At 49.3% G+C, this 17,227-nt stretch overlaps 1 protein-coding gene and 1 long non-coding RNA gene across 2 annotated transcripts in view; one reads left to right on the top strand and one right to left on the bottom strand.

Annotated features, from left to right (window-relative positions):
- Positions 1 to 1,135: 1,135 nt before the first annotated feature.
- LOC102131441 (uncharacterized) overlaps positions 1,136 to 17,227 on the top strand; it is a 42,881-nt gene continuing 26,789 nt past the window's right edge. Inside the window, exon 1 of the long non-coding RNA XR_001486070.4 lies at positions 1,136 to 1,325. This is a non-coding gene — a long non-coding RNA (uncharacterized lncRNA). The remainder of the gene's footprint in view (positions 1,326 to 17,227) is intronic.
- On the bottom strand, positions 8,808 to 15,797 carry SUPT4H1 (SPT4 homolog, DSIF elongation factor subunit). Its single transcript, XM_045375094.3, has 5 exons — positions 15,663 to 15,797; positions 15,000 to 15,106; positions 11,143 to 11,198; positions 10,795 to 10,848; positions 8,808 to 9,899 (listed from the first exon to the last, which is right to left on the bottom strand). The coding sequence occupies exons 1-5, from the start codon at positions 15,729 to 15,731 to the stop codon at positions 9,832 to 9,834; spliced, it is 354 nt and encodes a 117-aa protein (XP_045231029.1). The 5' UTR covers positions 15,732 to 15,797; the 3' UTR covers positions 8,808 to 9,831.

The following is a 17,227-nucleotide window of genomic DNA, read 5'->3' as shown; positions in this document are numbered from 1 at the left end:
CCTTGGGAGCACAAGGAGTGCTGAAGGGCCTCCAGGCAAGGAGGGCGGACAAGGTGGCTGGCTCTCAGCTCCTACCAGGTCGGCCCAGACTCCCCTAGGTTTAATTTCACACTCTCCTGCTCTACTCTGTCTGGCAAGGGGCAGCTCCAGTGCACAGTGGCCCACACTAGGAGGTCACTTTGCACTGGGACAGGGTTCTGGCTCAGGTCTCCTGGGATCATAAGATCCAAGGACTTTTAAGCAGCAAGGTTAGGCAGCAACTGGTCCCAAGTCAGGAAACAGAGCTGCAAGCCCAGAGAGAGGCAGAAAGCAGCCTGCGGTCAGAAAACAAGTTAGGGCCAAGTTGGGTTCTTTCCACAACATCTGGGAAAAGGCAGGATGGGCTGGGTGGAAAGGGGGTGTGGGTGTGAGGAAGGCTACCCTGACCATTGCTGTGGGAGTGGCCATGAAACCAGAAGCTTTCTCCTCTGGGATCTCCTAGGGACACAAGTGGAGAAATGAGAGAAAGCTCCCTCTGGACTCTCCACACACAGGTGCCGGCTTTAACTTGCATAGCTGCACCTGCTCCAGTTCCAACTGCTGCAAATAAATTGTGTGTGTGTGGCGGGGGCGGGGAGGGGGTCCAAGAGCTGGTTTTCTGCCTGAAACCCACTACGATCCCTCATCAGCCCAGCTCCCTATCCCAACATCAGGATCACCAAGCAGAGGATAAAACTCAGTGTCAAGAAACTAGGGGTCTAGTCCTCACCCTGTGATTATATGTGGTACAATTCTGGGCCAGTCACTGAATCGACCCCTAAACCCAGCCTGTTTCTTCACCTATAAAAATGGGGAGTTGACCAAAACACCTGTTTGTGCTCTAGGAAGTCCCCAAGAGTATAGGAGGCCAGGGACCTCGCAGGAGGAAGCAGCAGTATCTGTGTTCCAAATCCTGCCCAGCCCCTGGGGCAGCCATGGAATCTTCCCAGCTGGCTTGAGGTCACACCTCCCAAAATGCAGAGAAGGCAGGGTGGCTAGGAAGGGCTCTAGTAGAATTCTCCCCTTATCTTGTCTGGAAACAAGGGGCAAAGGGCTATCTATTTCCTCCTGCCATCCTCCTGCCCCCAACAGGATTCCTCACATCCCAGGCCCAGCTGGAAAAGGCGGTGAGAGTTGGAAAGAGACTGCTCAGTGAGGACTGCCCTGTCAACCTGCTTGGATTCATCCCATCCACCTCCACGTTCTGCACACCGGGCAGGGGGAAGGGAGGCAGCCCAGGCAGCCAGAGAACTTGATGAAACACACTCAATCTGAATCTTGCTTGATCGTCATGCTGACCCAGTGAGGTAAGTGATGGTATCCCCATCTCAGAGATGAGGAACCGGAAACTCAGCGAGGTTAAGTTTCACCTTCCTGAAAATCGGGTAGCCCGTTTCTGTTCCCCCAAGGGAGCTCAATTCAAAGTCCCCAAAGGAATAGGTCTTCTGTGAGGACCTGTTCTCCCCTCAAAACCCCATTGGAAAAAGCAGTGGGAGCGACCCAGGCGGACCCTCTGGCCCAGGCTTGTGGTGGTGGGGGGGGCCAGAAGGGCCTAAATGGGTGGCCAGGTGGTCTGCAGAGTCTCTCCAGCAGCAGATGGCCTCCCCAGCCCTCTCCTTCAGAGCCTATTAAGCAGTCAGATGGGGGAGGGTTGGCCCCCAAGGCCAGGGACTCAGCAGCAGCAGCAGCTCACAGCACTGGAGCCGTTAAAAAGTGACTCAACCAGAAAGTGCGTTTGAAGTGACGCCCGCCAGGGCCCCAGAGCCCCAGAGCCAAACCTCAAAAAGACGAAGTGAGAGAGACAGGCCTGCGGGGGCTGGGCCGGGGTGGAGACCCAGCCTGGAGCCGGCCTGGCCAAATAAGGGCAAATGCACTAGGGCGGGCCAATGGGGCACCAGCGGCTGGCTGCGTCATGGGGCTGTGGCTCTGGGGAGGGGGAGGTGAGACGCCTGGGCCAAAATGGGGGCGGGCGTCAGGGGGCCCAGTCCCTCTCTAAGGGGTCCCAGGGTGGGTGAATACAGGAGGCATGGAAGCCCTCACCCCCAAAGAGGCTTTGACACTAAGGTCAGTGGACCTGCAACCGCAGAGCCCACCTGCAGGCTGGGTGGGGCTCAAGGGAGAAAAAGGAAAACCTGGAGGACCCCCCATGCCCCTGCCCCAGTTACTGGCCCTGGATCCCCATCTGCCATGCAGAACTGAAGGGAGGCCATAGGGACAACAGTGTTGTGCAAGGGGGAAAGGCTGAAGCACCAGTGCAGCCTCACCAGGCCACTGTGGGCAAGAGATGTAATGGAAACTCAGTTTTCTCATCTGTGAAAGGGGAATAATATTGCCTCGTGGGATGGCACTGAGGGCCAAAGGCAATAATAGAAGTGGCCCATTTTGAATCTGGAAATTGTCATAGGGATGTAATAGATGATTAGTGTAGAGGCACAAGGCCAAAGGCTGCTTCTTAGATTCTTGTTTCCAGTTGCTATAAAATATCCCTTTGCAAGGACACCATGTGGTTCTCAATTTTGGCCCCTGGTGTCTAGAACAAGGTAGGGGGAGGTGCAGATGCCACAGGGATTCCTGAATCTTAGTCTCTAGGCAAAAGCAGAAGAGACTGATCCCTGCCCGCCTCCAGCTGATTCCCCAGGGACATATCCCCTGCTTCATTTCTCCTGCATCTCCTCACCTTCCATGAATCCAGACCATGCCCCACCCCTCCTCCTGAGACCCCGCCCTCCATCTCCCGGCCTCTCTGGGGTGCAGGGCAGAGGAAGTGAGTCTACTCAGCTGACCAGAGAAAGTGCTGCAGCTGCCTGCACAGGGTGCGCCGGCCGCTGGCTTGTTGAGGGCCTGTGATAACTCCCTTGCCTCAGGCCTCCCCAGCCCCTGCTGGGACCACTGGCCCAGGAGGAAGGCTGGGCTCTGGCTGCCACCTGCTTCCTCTCAGGAGTTCTCCTCCCTCCCAAGCATGGATTTGCATTTCCCCCCTCTGCCTTCTGCTACTCAAGCCCCCAGGGATGAGGTGACAGTTAACCCCCCACTTCCTGCTAGTGGCCCCAGAGCGCTCACTTCCTTCCAGGTATTTTCCGGGATGGGGGAAGGGGTTGAAACGGTGGAAGGGGTTGAAAGGGGATGAGGGATCCATTTTGGAGAGAAACTGAGGTCCCCCTACCCTGCTGTCTGAAGTTGCTCCTTCCCTTCCCTCACGCTCACTCTGTAACACAAGAGCTCAGTTTGCAGGAAGAATGCATAGGCCGGGAGCAGCACACAGGAGCTTTTGAAATGGGCTAGGCCAGCTCCCTGACTTCTCAGAGGCCCAGGCCTCTATCCGCCATAGATAGACCCCCAAGGAAAGCTCCTTGGACTTCAAGTTCCCTATCTGGGACAACATAATGTCTGCCCTCTACCCGGAAGGCAGAGGGTTGAGAATGGGGGAGTGCCAAGGCATAGAGGGGAAATGTTTTCCATCCTATTTTTCAGAGGATCTACCAGCAGCACAAGGCAGAGTGTTCTCTGCACTCAGTTCCCGCTTCCTGGGATCTTATGGCAGAGAAACACAGCATCTTTAGACAAGAGGTACTGAGCTAGGCAGTATAGGACATACAGAGTAGCAGTGACCCGCTCCTGAAGTCAAGCTGACCAGTCTCTGGGGCTCAGTCCTCTCCCCTATAAAGTGAGGGGCTGGCCTAAGTCATGACTCCCCCAGTCCTAATGTTCTGTGGTCTGCCTTCACTCTTCTGTAGACTCAGCATCTCACCTTCCCACTGGTGAAGGCCTTGAAACCCCAAGACTGAGGCAGGCAGCCATGTGCTCTTCTCTCCAGTCTAAACCTTACTGGCACAACCTACAGCAATTTTTACCAAGTGTGGCTGCCTGTTCTCCTAGTTCAGACAAGACTGGAAGGGGGACAGCCACACGTGAGCAACAGAAGTGACAGCTGACAGGTTGCTATGAATCCAAGAGGCAGAAAAAGAGTCCCGGAACCATTTCACCACATGATACAAAAATGGAGGTTTACAACGACTTTGAGCCAAATCAGGTTAAATCACATTCAGAATCTTGTATCCAAATAGCGAGGAAGTATTATAACACATTTTTAAAAATTTAAGCTAGGTGTTAGTGGCACATGCATGTAGTCCCAGCTACTTGTGAGGCTGAGGCGGGAGAATCTCTTCAGCCCAGGAATTCAAGGCCAGTCTGGGCAACACAGTGAGTCCCTGTCTAAAAAAAAAAAGAACCACAGAAAAACAAACAAAACAACAACAACAAAAACCCAAACCAAAACTTTATCTTATAAAAAATGAGAACATAAAGATTAAAATGGAAAAAAAAAACCTTGGCCAGGCACAGTGGCTCACTCATATAATCCTAGCCTTTTAGGAGGCTGAGGCCAAAAGAACACTTGAGGCCAGGAATTTGAAACCCTGTCTCTACAAAAAATACCAAAAAAAAAATAAAAACAAAAAAACAAACCAAAATTAGCTGTGTGGAGTGGTGTGCACCTGTATTGTTAGATACTCTGGGGGCTGAAGTGAGAGGATTGACTGAGCCCAGGAGTTGGAGGCTTCGGAGAGCTACGATCGTGCCACTGCACTCCTGCCTGGGAAACAGAACAAGAGAACAAGACCCTGTCTTTGGGGCGCAGGGGGAAAAGCCCTAGTGCTTGAAGGAAAATGTTTCTGTTTTGATTCAATTTTGATGTATTTATGTATGATATATGTAGTGGAACACCTATTACCCAACAATGCTGGAAGGATGAAATTCTTGTCACACCTATCTAGAACTTACCTAGAGATAGGCAACCTTGGATAATGAGAATTCCTTACATACTTAGTTTACAACTCTCAAATTGCTTTTCCCTAAATTGTTGTATTTGATTTTTTTTTTTTTTTTTTTTGAGACAGGGTCTTGCTCTGTTGCCCAGGCCAGAGTGCAGTGGCACAATCAGGACTCACTGCACCCTTGACCTCCTGGGCTCAAGTGATCCTCCTGCCTCAGCCTCCCAAGCAGTTGGGACTACAGGCATGTGCCACCACACCCGGTTAATTTTTTAAAAATTTTTAGTAGAGGCAGGGTGTCGCCATTTTGCCCAGGCTGATCTCAAACTCCTGAGCTCAAGCAATCCACCTGCCTCAGCCTCCCAAAGTGCTGGGATTACAGGCGTGAGCCACAACACCCAGCCAAAGCAAACTTTTTATTTGAAGTGTAACAGTGAACAAATCCTAAGTATATAACAATATATTTTCAGAAAGTGAACTGACCTACATAACTAGCATCAAGATCAAGATAAAAGGCCAGACGTGGTGGCTCATGCCTGTAGTCCCAGCAGTTTGGGAGGCCGAGGTGGGTGGATCGCTTGAGCCCAGGAGTTCGAGACCAGCCTGGGCAGCATGACGAAACCCCATCTCTACCAAAATACAAAAATTAGCTGGATGTGCTGGTGGATGCCTGTAGACCCAGCTACTTGAGGCACCGAGGTGGGAGGATCAACTGACCCCAGGAGGTTGAGGCTGCAGTGAGCCATGATGATGCCACTGCACTGCAGTCTGGGCGACAGAGTGAGACCCTGTCTCAAAAAAAAAAAAAAAAAAGAAAGAAAGAAAAGAAAAGGAAAGGAAAACAAAAGAAAAGAAAAAGAAAAAGAAACAAAATATAACCAGCACCTTAGGTGCTTCTCATGCCCTCCTCCACCCCCACCTATCACAGCTCACCACGATCCTACCACTTAAGATCATAGTTTTGTCAACTGCACTTCACAGACAAGAAACTTCATTTTAGAGGCGACTTGGGAAAGTCACAGAGTTGGTGGTTGGTGGAGGCAGCAGGGCCAAGACTCTGCCCTTAGTTAGATACATGCATTTTCATCACACAAGTCTCTCAGTGTTCCAGTGGGGTGTGACGGTGCCATCATCAGTCTGCAGATAAAGGGAGGTGAGGAGGAAAAAGAGAGGTTGGGAGGTGTGAGGCAGAGGTCAGCAGGTGCATAAGAGCTGCTGGAGTGGAACAGTAAATGCAGCCAGGGGTAACTCATGAAGGGCTAGACTGGTTTCCCAACACCCTGCACAGGGATCCTTGAGTAAATCCCAAGGATCCCCTCCCCGGGCCATTGCCCCACTGCCTCCATCTCTTTGGCTAATTTTAGACTTAGGGACTAGAGTGGTGGGATTAGAGTGGTTGGTGGGCTCAACATATAAGGACAATGTGTTGCAATAACTTCACTCAGAAGAAAGCTAATGCCTCATACTGGTTCTGTGGAACACTTACGGAGGGAAAAAAACTTGCTGTGTTTGTGGACAACTATGTCGCAGTTAGTAGCCCTAAACTTGGTGTGGGCATTATATTTCTTGAGCTGGGGCTCCACTACTTGATTGTGGCTAAAACACTTTTAACTCTTTTTTTTTAATCCTCCCCGAGACAGAGTCTTGCTCCGTCGCCAAGGCTGGAGTGCAGTTGTGCGATCTTGGCTTGCTGCAACCTCCGCCTCCTGGGTTCAAGTAATTCTCCTGCCTCAGCCTCCCACGTAGCTGGGATTACAGGCGTATGCCACCACACCTGGCTAATTTTTGTATTTTTAGTAGAGATGGGGTTTCACCATCTTGCCCAGGCTAATCTTGAACTCCTGATCTCGTGATCCACCCACACTGGCCTCCCAAAGTGCTGGGATTATAGGCATGAGCCACTGCGCCCAGTCAAGACACTGTAACTCTTTGAGCCTCAGTCTCCTCATCACCAAATAAGGATGTTAATTAGTTCCAGGGTTTTTGTGAGAATCAAATGAGATAGTGGATGTGAAAGCCCTTTGTCAACTGTATTTGGGTTTGTTTTGTTGTTTTATGAGACACGGTCTCGCTCTGTCACCCAGGCTGGAGTGCAGTGGTGCTATAACGGCTCACTGCAGCCTCAAACTCCCGGATTCAAGGGATCCTCCCACCTCAGCCTACCAAGTAGCTGGGACTACAGGTGTACACTACCATGCCTGGCTAATTTTTTGTATTTTTTTGTAGAGATGGGCTTTTGCCATGTTGCCCAGGCTGGTCTCACACTCCTGGGTTCAAAGTGATCTGCCCGCTTTGACCTCCCGTAAGTGCTGGTATTATAGGCGTGAGCCACAGCACCCAGCACCTTTGTCAACTGTAAAAATATTTACATGAAAGGCTTTACTGACACTAAACATGAACCAGACTTCCAAAGTTATTATTAGTCTGTTCTTAAACATGACCTACCTGCCTCTTTGATAAGAGACCAGATGTTAGGGAGGGGACCTGAGGAACAAGTAGCAGGCTGCAGACAAACTAGGAGTGACAAGGCATAAGCCACACCAAGAGCAAAGCCTCAGTCCGGACCCTGGTGAAACTGCTCCCCTCCAAAACCAGACCATCCTGGCCCTTGCTCTATCAGCCACCAGTCCTTTCTCGAGCTGGAGGCTGCATTATCAATGCACTGCCACTGAGCTCCTCAGTGCTCTGGGAGACCCTAATTCCACAGCACGTGGCGGGGAGGAAGCAGAGAATGAGGCACAGGCAGGCAAGGGGAAGGCAGCCTGGCTACCATTCCTAGTCTCCGTCTGACTTGCATCTGTCCTTGTTGAGCTAGGGAGGAGGCTTGCTCTTCAGGAGAGAAGCCACACCACTGAGCAAGACAAGGAGAGATCTTAAGATGCTGTGCACTCAGAACTTTGGCAGCCAGAATGGGACTGAACCTTTGACAGACACATGGGCCAGTGGGCAGGACACAGCTCTCACGGCCACCCTCATAGCCATGGAAAGCAGGGCAGTGGTACCAAGACCGGACCGCGCCCTCCCAGGGAGCTGTGAACCAAGTCCTTGTCTTAGTTTCTTTGGGTTCCCAGTAGAGGATGGGACTCCAGCACCTGTCTGTCTGTCTGGGTTGCTGAGTGGCACCACCTGCATGTTCAAGTACCAGAGAAGGCAAGAAAGCTAATTCAGCAGCAGCTCCCAGGGAGAGCCCACTTGGCACAGTCTGTAGAATCCAGGAAGGAAAACAGGCCACCCTTCCCCCACAAGCATCAATGCCTATGCTATGTCTTTGGCTTCCTGTGAGACTGTCAGTTAGGGCTCAGTTCAGTGTGAGGCTGAGGCAGCCCAAGTGTGGTTATTTGTGCAAGCTTCTCTTGCCTCCCCTCCCCACAACTGTTTCCATTCTCACCAAGCAGCCACGTCCGGGTCAGACACCCAGGACAGCAGCTGGGGCTTTCCAAGGGGTTTTTTGAGAAGCTAGTGAAAGTTGGGTGTTGGCTGCACAGCCTGGGTACTCTTGCTGAAACGCACTTCTTCCATCCAGGATGTAAGCTCTAGCTGGCAGGGGTGCTTTCAGGTTGAAATTGAACAGAAATCACCACTCATGGAGCTTTCTGTTTGCTGGGCTGGGGAAATCCTTGAGAAACGCAGTTTGGAGTTGGGGTTATCCGACCATTCCCTCAGAGCTTGAAGGCACCAGAGAAAATGGTTCTAGTTTGAAGACCATGAGTGGACATGAGCAGCCCGGCCAGTCCGTTTCCCTCCCGTAGGCCTAGGCGAAGACAAGGAAGGGGAGTAGACAAACTAATCAAACTAATCAGAGTCAGGTCAGCGTCTCTCCTCCTTCCCACACACTCCAGCCCACAGGTAATAAGCAAAATCAACTCAAGAGCAACACCAGGTGGCTGAGACACAAAGCCCTAGCACAGGCAGCTCTGCTAATGACCCACAGCTCACCCTGCAGTCGTGGATCTCAGCATTTCCCCCACTCTTTTGGCTGATCGTGCACATATTCTATGTATTGAAAAATGGCCCAAAAAGGACAGCAAAAGGATTTCACCTTTATAATACTTATATAATTTTCACATAGCCTCGTTTCTACAATCACAACAATCCTGAGGTAAACAGGCCGAGTGTAATCATTCTCTTTTTAGAGGGAGAACAAGGAACTTAGGGAAATCAAAATGGGGATTTCTGTGGAAATTTAAATAAATGAGAATTCGTGGTAAATTTTTTTATCCTAAAACAAGTAACTCACCTTGGCCGAAAAATGGGATGTTACCCAAGGTCCCCTACTAGGCCAGAGGAGAAAAGGACCTACCTCCTACAGGGGCACAAACAAGGCAGACTAGGACCCAGTGGTCGCCCAAGGCCCAAGGGCCTCCACTAAGTGCTTGAGACTGGCCTAAGGTATAGGAAGAGCAGGGGAGGGAAGAATTATTAAACATGGTCAAGGAGCACTACAAAGCCGCAGGATTTCTTCAAGGGGTACTGCTGTGCCAGGTCTCAAGGGCAGAAGGACACATCCGCGAGACACCAGGGCCACCAAGCTGATGGGGTTACCAAGCCTCTGGACACCACCTTCTGATAGGAAGCAAGGAAGCACACTAGAAAGGCTGCAATCCCAGAGGCTAAGACAGTCAAAAGGGAGTAGAAGGGCCTCTGCTGCTCTGGGAAGCTTCTTATAGGGCAAAATAAGCTATTACTGTGCCTAAGAGAATGGAAGAGGGAGGCAAGGCAGGTGTCATGGCCTTCAGAACTTTCTAGAGGAGGTTCATATTTATTGACATTTGACCTAGAGTCCTCAGCATGGGGAAGGCACAGCCCTGGGCCATGGGTAGGAAAATCAGTATCCTACTCTCTCAATTCCATCTGTTAATCCACCAACCCAAATCCCTCCCACCCCACTTGTAGTCCAAAGAAGATAAAATGATGTGCTGCTTTCTCAACAGTGAGCTGAGTCTGAATTGGAGGGTAGGACGTATTTGAAGTTCTGCTCATTTAGTTCCAGAACAAGAAATAAGCAGAGGCAGGAGAGCAAAGATGCTGGCAGCCCTGCATCTTGCTACGTCTTTATAGCTGTGTCTCTGGATTTGTAGGCCACTCCTCGACTTTTCAGCTCCCGCACGATTCCTGAAGCAGGAAAAGAAATAGTTTTGTGAGGTAAGATTCAGAAGGGTAAGATAGGCCACCCAGCTGCCACCCTGAGGGGGTACTATAAGTAAACTGGAGTTCCTAGACCACTTATCAATAGTCATCCTTGGCCAGGCATGGTGGCTCATGCCTGTAATCTCAGCACTTTGGGAAGTCAAGGTGGATCACTTGAGGTCAGGAGTTCAAGACCAGCCTGGGCTACAGAGCAAGGCTCCATTTCTACAAAAATTTTTTAAAATTAGCCAGGCGTAGGAGCTTGCACCCGTAGTCCCGGCTATTTGGGAGGCTGAGGCGGGAAGATCTCTTGAGTCCATGAGTTCAAGGCTGCACTGAGCTATGATCACGCCACTACACTTCAGCCTGGGTGACAGAGTGAGACCCTGTCTCCAAAAAACTAAAAAAAAAAAAACAAAAAAAAAGGTCCTGCTTAGTTGACTCATTACCAGTGAAGACCCAGGTAAGTGTTTGGTAAGAATGAGAAGAAAAAGAGGGATACATGTAGTCATCAAAAGCAAAGGTTCTAGGCCAGGCACCTGTAGTCCCAGCTACTCAAGAGGCAGAGGTGGGAGGAACACATGAGCCCAGGAGTTAGAGTCCAGCCTGGGCAACACATGAGACCTTGTCTCTAAAAAAATAAAAAACAGAAATAGCAAAAATTCTGGAGCCAGAATGCCTGGATTCCAGTCCTGGCTCCTCATTTACTAGCTCCTCATTTACTAGCTGACCTCCAGCAAGTGATTTAACCTCTCTGTGCCTGGTTCCCCCCATCTGTAAAATGCTGAACCTCAAGAGTTGTGAGAATTGGCATTAATTCAGATAAAAAAACTTCTGCAGAGCTTTAGAGTAAATGAACATTGGCTGTTATGATTATTACCTTGGGGCAGGCGACCAGTGACTGACACCGCATATACACCTGGCTTAAAGTTACCTGAGAGAGAAGAAAAAAGATACAAGATTACAGTGAAGTGAGTTAAGACTGAAGATCAAATGGAAGCTAAAGCTAAACATTAAAGAAGTGATGCAACTCCAACAGAAGAGCTATCCCCTCTTTCGGCTACAAGTGTTAAATGATAAGGCACAGGACACTGCTTCCTTGTCTTCCCTACAACCTGATCTTTCCACCCTGAGGTCACTCACCTTGCTGATTTTCAGACTCCCTAATGGACCTGAGGAACAGTAACAATACTACAACTAAGCCAAAAGGAGGAAGGCCGACACTTACTGACTCGCTGCCACTTGGAGACCCAGCTGTCCTCTGGACTCATCATCGCAATGATTCTAGGGAGGGAAAAGAAATGGAGAGTCAGCCTGAGCCTCCCCTGGGCCTGAGCTCAATTCTGAGAGAGAAATCTAGGAAAAAGCCAAGTACTGAGTCTCCACTGCAAAGTTAGGAAAACTGCCTTCTGATGTTGGGATGAGGCTGACTCAAAGCTAGGACGACAAACGTTCTTTGTTCTTATGTCCTTGGCCCGCCAGCCACAGGTTAGTTTCCATCCCCAAAAGACTCTCACTCAGCTCACAAACATCCTTAGCCTACAGAATCCCTAGAAAATGAGACGGCTTTAGGACTAGAGGGCCAATAGTTACAACTAACACAACTACAAGGGGTCTAGCGCCTAGTGCAAAGAGGAGGGTGAGTCAGAACAATGGATCCTCCTACTAGAAATGAGTTCAAATTGGCTAAGCTCTTCCTCTAATGACCTATACATATAGGGACCCCTCTAATGACCTATACATGTGGGGTTCCCTTCTCAGAACCTCATCAGTAAGCTGAGACTCAAAGGTTGAGATAATACATGAAAAACACCTTAGCACAAAGACTAGCACAGAGTGCTAAATAAGCATTAGCTCTCCTCATTATCCTACTCGTCCTTCCCAGGTAGCTGTGATTCCAGAAGAATGGTAAGGCTATTCAAGGGCTAGAAGATGCTGCTTGAGCAAGATGGATAAGCATTTTTGTCATTCAAAGCATTCAATCAAATGCTTACTGCCTGCCTATTGTGTTGGGTCTAAGCACTGACATTTGTTGACTGCCTCCTCAATATGCCTCCCCTCTTCTCTCAGTAACACTCCTGGATTCTTATTTGAGAAGATTCCCTTCCCATCCAAATCCTACATTATCAGCCATGCGCTGTAAGTGGAACCGACCCTCCCTCCAGGGCTGACAAGCAGAAGAACACTAGCCCTTAGCCCTGCAGCCTGATGGGAGATAGGCACGATGCAGGCCATCCTCCTGACCACAAGTATATTCTTCTCTGTCCTTCGCAATCTATCTTTTTAGCCTTAGGGTCCCTATAGCCCAACCATATGATTTAACCTAAACAGAATTCCCACTGTTCTCCAAACACATCCTGGTTTTCCCCAACCTATGCCTTTGCTCTAGTCACTCCCTTTATTTGGAATGTTCTATCTCTCTCTCACCTCAACTTCCTCAAAAATCCCAAGCTTCTTTCTTTAAGAGGAAAGTACTACCTCTTCCAATTTTGGTTGAGGTCATCTAGCCCTCCTCCGATCTTCAATTTGCCCACTCTTTAAGACCTAATATGCACTAGAATATACAAATAATTCCTACAACCCAACAACCAAAAAAACAAACTGAAGTCAAAAATGAGTAAAGGCCTTGAATAGGCATTTCTCCAAAGATATACAAATGGCTATAAGCACATAAGAGGCTCAACATCACCCTTCATTGGGGAAATGGGACACCAAAGTCACACCCATTAGGATGGCTATTATTAATAAATAATAAGTGTTGGTAAGGATGGGGAGAAATTAGAACCTTTGGGCACTGTTGGTGGGAACGGAAAATGGTGCAGTTGCTAAACAGTATGACAGTTCCTCAAAAAATTAAACACTCAATTATCGTGTATCTAGCAATTTCACTTGTGGATATACAGACGATCCCTGACTTACCTTAGTTCAACTTATGATTTTTCAAATTTATGATTGTGCAAAAGTGACATGCATTCAGTAGAAACCGTTTTCAAATTTTAAATTTTGTTATTTTCCAGGCTAGCAATTCAGTACAATATTCTGTCATGATGCTGTGCAGCAGCCGTGAGCCACAGCTTCTGGTCAGCCACTGTAACATAAACGTTTTGAGCACATTTGAAGTAGGCTAAGTTAAGATATTCATTAGGTTAGGTGTGTTAAATGCACTTTTGGCTTATATTTTCAACTTATGATGGGCTTATTAGGTTGTAACTCTGTACTTGAGTTGAGCATCTGCACTGAACATAATAAAAGGAGGGACCTGAACACATATTTATATGCCAACGTTCACAGCAGTATTATTCACAAATAGCCAAAAGGCAGAAGCAACCCAAGATATCACTGATGGATGAATGGGCAACAGAACATGCTATACACATACAAGAGAATATTATTCAGCTCAAAAAAAGGAGGGAAATTCTGTTGCATGCTATGATATGAATGAACCTTGAAGACATTATGCTAAGTGAAAGAAGCTACAAAATGCTACTGAGTGAGCCCATAGGTACCTAAGGGTGCCTAAGGTGGCCAAATTCATAAAGACAAAGCATGGCGGTTGTGAGGGATCAGAGGGAGGAGAGAATGAGGAGCTAGTGTTTAATGGGTACAGATGAAAAAAGTTCTGGAGATGGATGGTGGTGATGGCTGCACAACGAGTATGCACTAATGTCACTGAAATGTGTATTTAGAAATGGCAGCCGGGCACAGTGGCTCACGCCTGTAATCCCAGCACTTTGGGAGGCTGAGACAGGAGAATCACCTAAGGTCAGGAGTTCGAGACCAGCCTGGCCAACATGGCAAAACCCCATCCCTACTGAAAAAGGATAAAAATTAGCTGGGCATGGTGTGGGTGCCTGTAATCCCAGCTACTCAGGAGGCTGAGGCAGGAGAATCGCTTGAACCTGGGAGGTGGAGGTTGTAGTGAGCTGAAACCACGCCAATGCAGCCGGGTGCAGTGGCTCACTCCTGTAATCCCAGCACTTTGGGAGGCCGAGGTGAGTGGATCATGAGGTCAGGAGTTCAAGACCAGTCTGACCATCATGGTGAAACCCCGTCTCTACTAAAAATACAAAAATTAGCTGGGTGTGGTGGCAGGCACCTGTAATCCCAGCTACTCAGGAGGCTGAGGCAGAGAACTGCTTGAACCTGAGAGGTGGAGTTGCAGTGAGCTGAGATTGTGCCACTGCACTCCAGCCTGGGCGACAGAGCGAGCCTCCATCTCAAATAAATAAATAAGTAAAATGACTAAAATGGGCTGGGCGTGGTGACTCACACATGTAATCCCAGCACTATGAGAGGCCCAGGTGGGCAGATCACCTGAGATCAGGAGTTTGAGATTAGTCTGGCCAACATGGTGAAACTCCATCTCTACTAAAAATACAAAAATTAGCTGGGCATGATGGCGGGCGCCTGTAATCCCAGCTACTCAGGAGGCTGAAGCAGGAGAATTGCTTGAACCCAGGAGGCAGAGGTTGCAGTGAGCCAAGATTGCGTCTTTGCACTCCAGCCTGAGTGACAGGAGCGAAAAGTCTGTCCCCCCCCAAAAAAGCAACAGCTTTTGGGCAATGATCTACCATTACTATACCTCCCTTCCCTTCATTTTCAAAAGAAATTTTCATGCATTTAACAAACATTATTAAGATTACATTCTTTCTTCTCATGTTAAGTCTTTGAAATATGGGGTGTATTTTATACTTAAAAGCATGTCTTAATTTGGACTAGACACATTTCAAGTGCTCAGTAGCTACATGTGGCTAGTGGTTACTGTATTAGATGCCTAGCACTAGTATGTCTCAAAATAACTGTTGAGGCTGGACACAGTGGCTTACACCTATAATCCCAGCACTTTGGGAGGTTGAAGTGGGAGGATCGTTCCACGCTGCAGTGAGCCATGATCATGCCACTGTACTCCAGCCTGAGCCACAGGGCAAAACCCTGACTCAAAAAAAAAAAAAAAAACCCCCACACAAGATAACCCCCAAAAACGAAAGGCTGGGACCAACTAGGATTAACACTTGCCCTGCATTTACTTCTCTGGGTGCGGGTTGGGTAATGCAGAAGGGAATGACGGAATCTGAAGCGGCTTACCCATCAAAGGAAGAGCTGGTGCAGTCATATACCATCTCTCGGTTACCCTTCATTTGTAGATATGCATCACAATTGTCACAACCATCATATTCAAACTGGTCTATAGTCTAGGAGTGAAGAAAAATAAAGGAAAAGGAGAGATAAGCATGAACAAGACCAAGAGACAAAGTAGCCTTCTCAATACTTCGACCTGCTCAGTTTCTTGTTTCCCTATGTTGACTTTGTCTCCCAAGGTTCCCCACCTACTACTTTCAAAGCTCCATTCCTAAGTCCCACCCTCCCACTCCGTCCTCTCTTGTTCCCAATTCCGTTTTATCTATTCCTTTCTCTACTCTGCTCACGGTCAGGCACCCTTTCCGACTACTCACTCAGCTGCGAATCCCCACCCGCCTCTGACTCCCAGCGTCTTTCGGCTCCAACGTAAGTTCACCAAATGTCTAAGAGCTGAGGATTCAAAGGCATGTAAGACCCCCCGTGCCCTCAGCTGCAAGACCTGCCCGCGATCCTACGAGGTAAACGATGGCCTCCTTCGGCTTCTCACTCCCCCTGCCACCTCTGAGTCCTGGGCCTTACTTTTCACTTTACTGTCCCACAGCCCGGTTCCGCCCTCTTTCCCCGACCTTGGTCCCCCATGGTCCCTACAACCAAGTCCCCGACTGACACCTTGACCAGCGAACACAGCAAACAGGCCCGCAGATGCCGCAGGTCCTTCGGCACTGTCTCCAGGGCCATCTTCTCCGATGGGAAGAGCAACAGTGAGATACACTGCCACAGGCTGCGCACCCGCAGGAAGTAAATAGCTCGTTACCCAGAATGCCCGCCACTTCTGGCGCTCAGACTTCCTCTTCCGGTGTGGGCGGGCGCCTGCTCCGCCCCTACCCCCGCCAGAGGAGATGGTTTCTCCCACCGGCAGGCGGGGAGGCGGGGCGGTCGGCCGCCACCTGGGCTGGGGCGCGTCCCCGCCACCTGAGGCCGCCAAGGGCGCGGCGGAGGCTGTGTAGGGTAGTTAGCGGGCCCCCGAGGGGCGGGGCGGGGCGGGGTGGGTGGCTGCGCTTGCGCGGGAGTTCGTCGGCTTGAGCCTCAGCGACGCGACGCGGGCCGTTTGATCTGGGCTGCTGGCACTGGGGCGCTGGTCCCGTTCCCGATGGTAACCCGAAGTTTTTTGTTTTGTTTTGTTTTGTTTTGTCTTCCCGTTTTAGAAGCACTGGGAGCAGTGAATCCACTGTCTCCCTCTGGATTATCTCTGCAGAGACCCGTAACAAATCCAGGGACAGCCCCACCCCTCCTTCCTAACTGCCAGAGCCCTATAGGGTTTCCACTTGCTTCCCACAGGAATGCTGGCCTGCGAGCTACGGCGGAAAACATGCGTATTTATCTTTTAAAACTCCGTCTGTTTGCTCGTTCCGGCTGATAATTTATACTTTGCGCAGTTCTTAGCACTTAGACACGGTTCCTTTACTAAAGAACATTTGTAGGAGATTAGGTGTCCTTTTTTTCCCTTTCATTTCACCGTATAGGAAGCGAAATGCCTTGTTCTACAGGCACCAAACCACCACCCCTACCAAACCTTTCTCGGGGAAGCAGAACGGGAACTTGTGCCGTGTGAGGAAGCGACAGAGGCCCCTTCTGGCCCTGGGGACTTCATGCCAGCAGAGCACCAGCTCTCTCTGTCCTCGCCATAGCCCGAGTGCAGGCAGAACGCAGTCATTTGTGTTTATCTGAGAGGAGCTTTGGGATATAAATAGTTTTAGGCCCCGCTGTTCTATCCTTCCAGCCCAGCCTCCTGATTGAAACTGAGCTGCTTCCGGGCAGGCTTGCTTCTTGTTGCCGGTCCCATGCTGTGTTCAGATGGGCTCTGTGACAGGTTTGGATGTTTTCTATCACTGAATAAAACTTTACACTTTGGAACATGTTTTCTATACTCGATTATCTCATGTAAGTCCTGCAACAACCATGAAGTAGGCCCATTTTATGGACTGAAAAAGCGAGGCACAGAGTATTTGCCCAAGGTCTAAGTCACTGAAGCATCATAATGTGTGAAGTGAACAGTATAATTATGACTGAATCACAGTGAGAATCTAGTCATGCTTTCTCCTTCCCTGATCTCACTAAGTCACACTTTTAGGGGCTTACAAACCAGTTCTTATTGCCAAGCCCTCTACTCTACCCTATCCTTTCATAAATCGGAGCCTAGCCTCTCATAACAGAAATAATTTATTTCTCTTGAT

Source organism: Macaca fascicularis, chromosome 16 (genome assembly GCF_037993035.2).
Source record: "Macaca fascicularis isolate 582-1 chromosome 16, T2T-MFA8v1.1".
Classification (NCBI taxonomy): Eukaryota; Metazoa; Chordata; class Mammalia; order Primates; family Cercopithecidae; genus Macaca; species Macaca fascicularis.
Note: the sequence above shows the minus strand (reverse complement) of the source record. Positions and strands in the feature narration are given on the sequence as shown.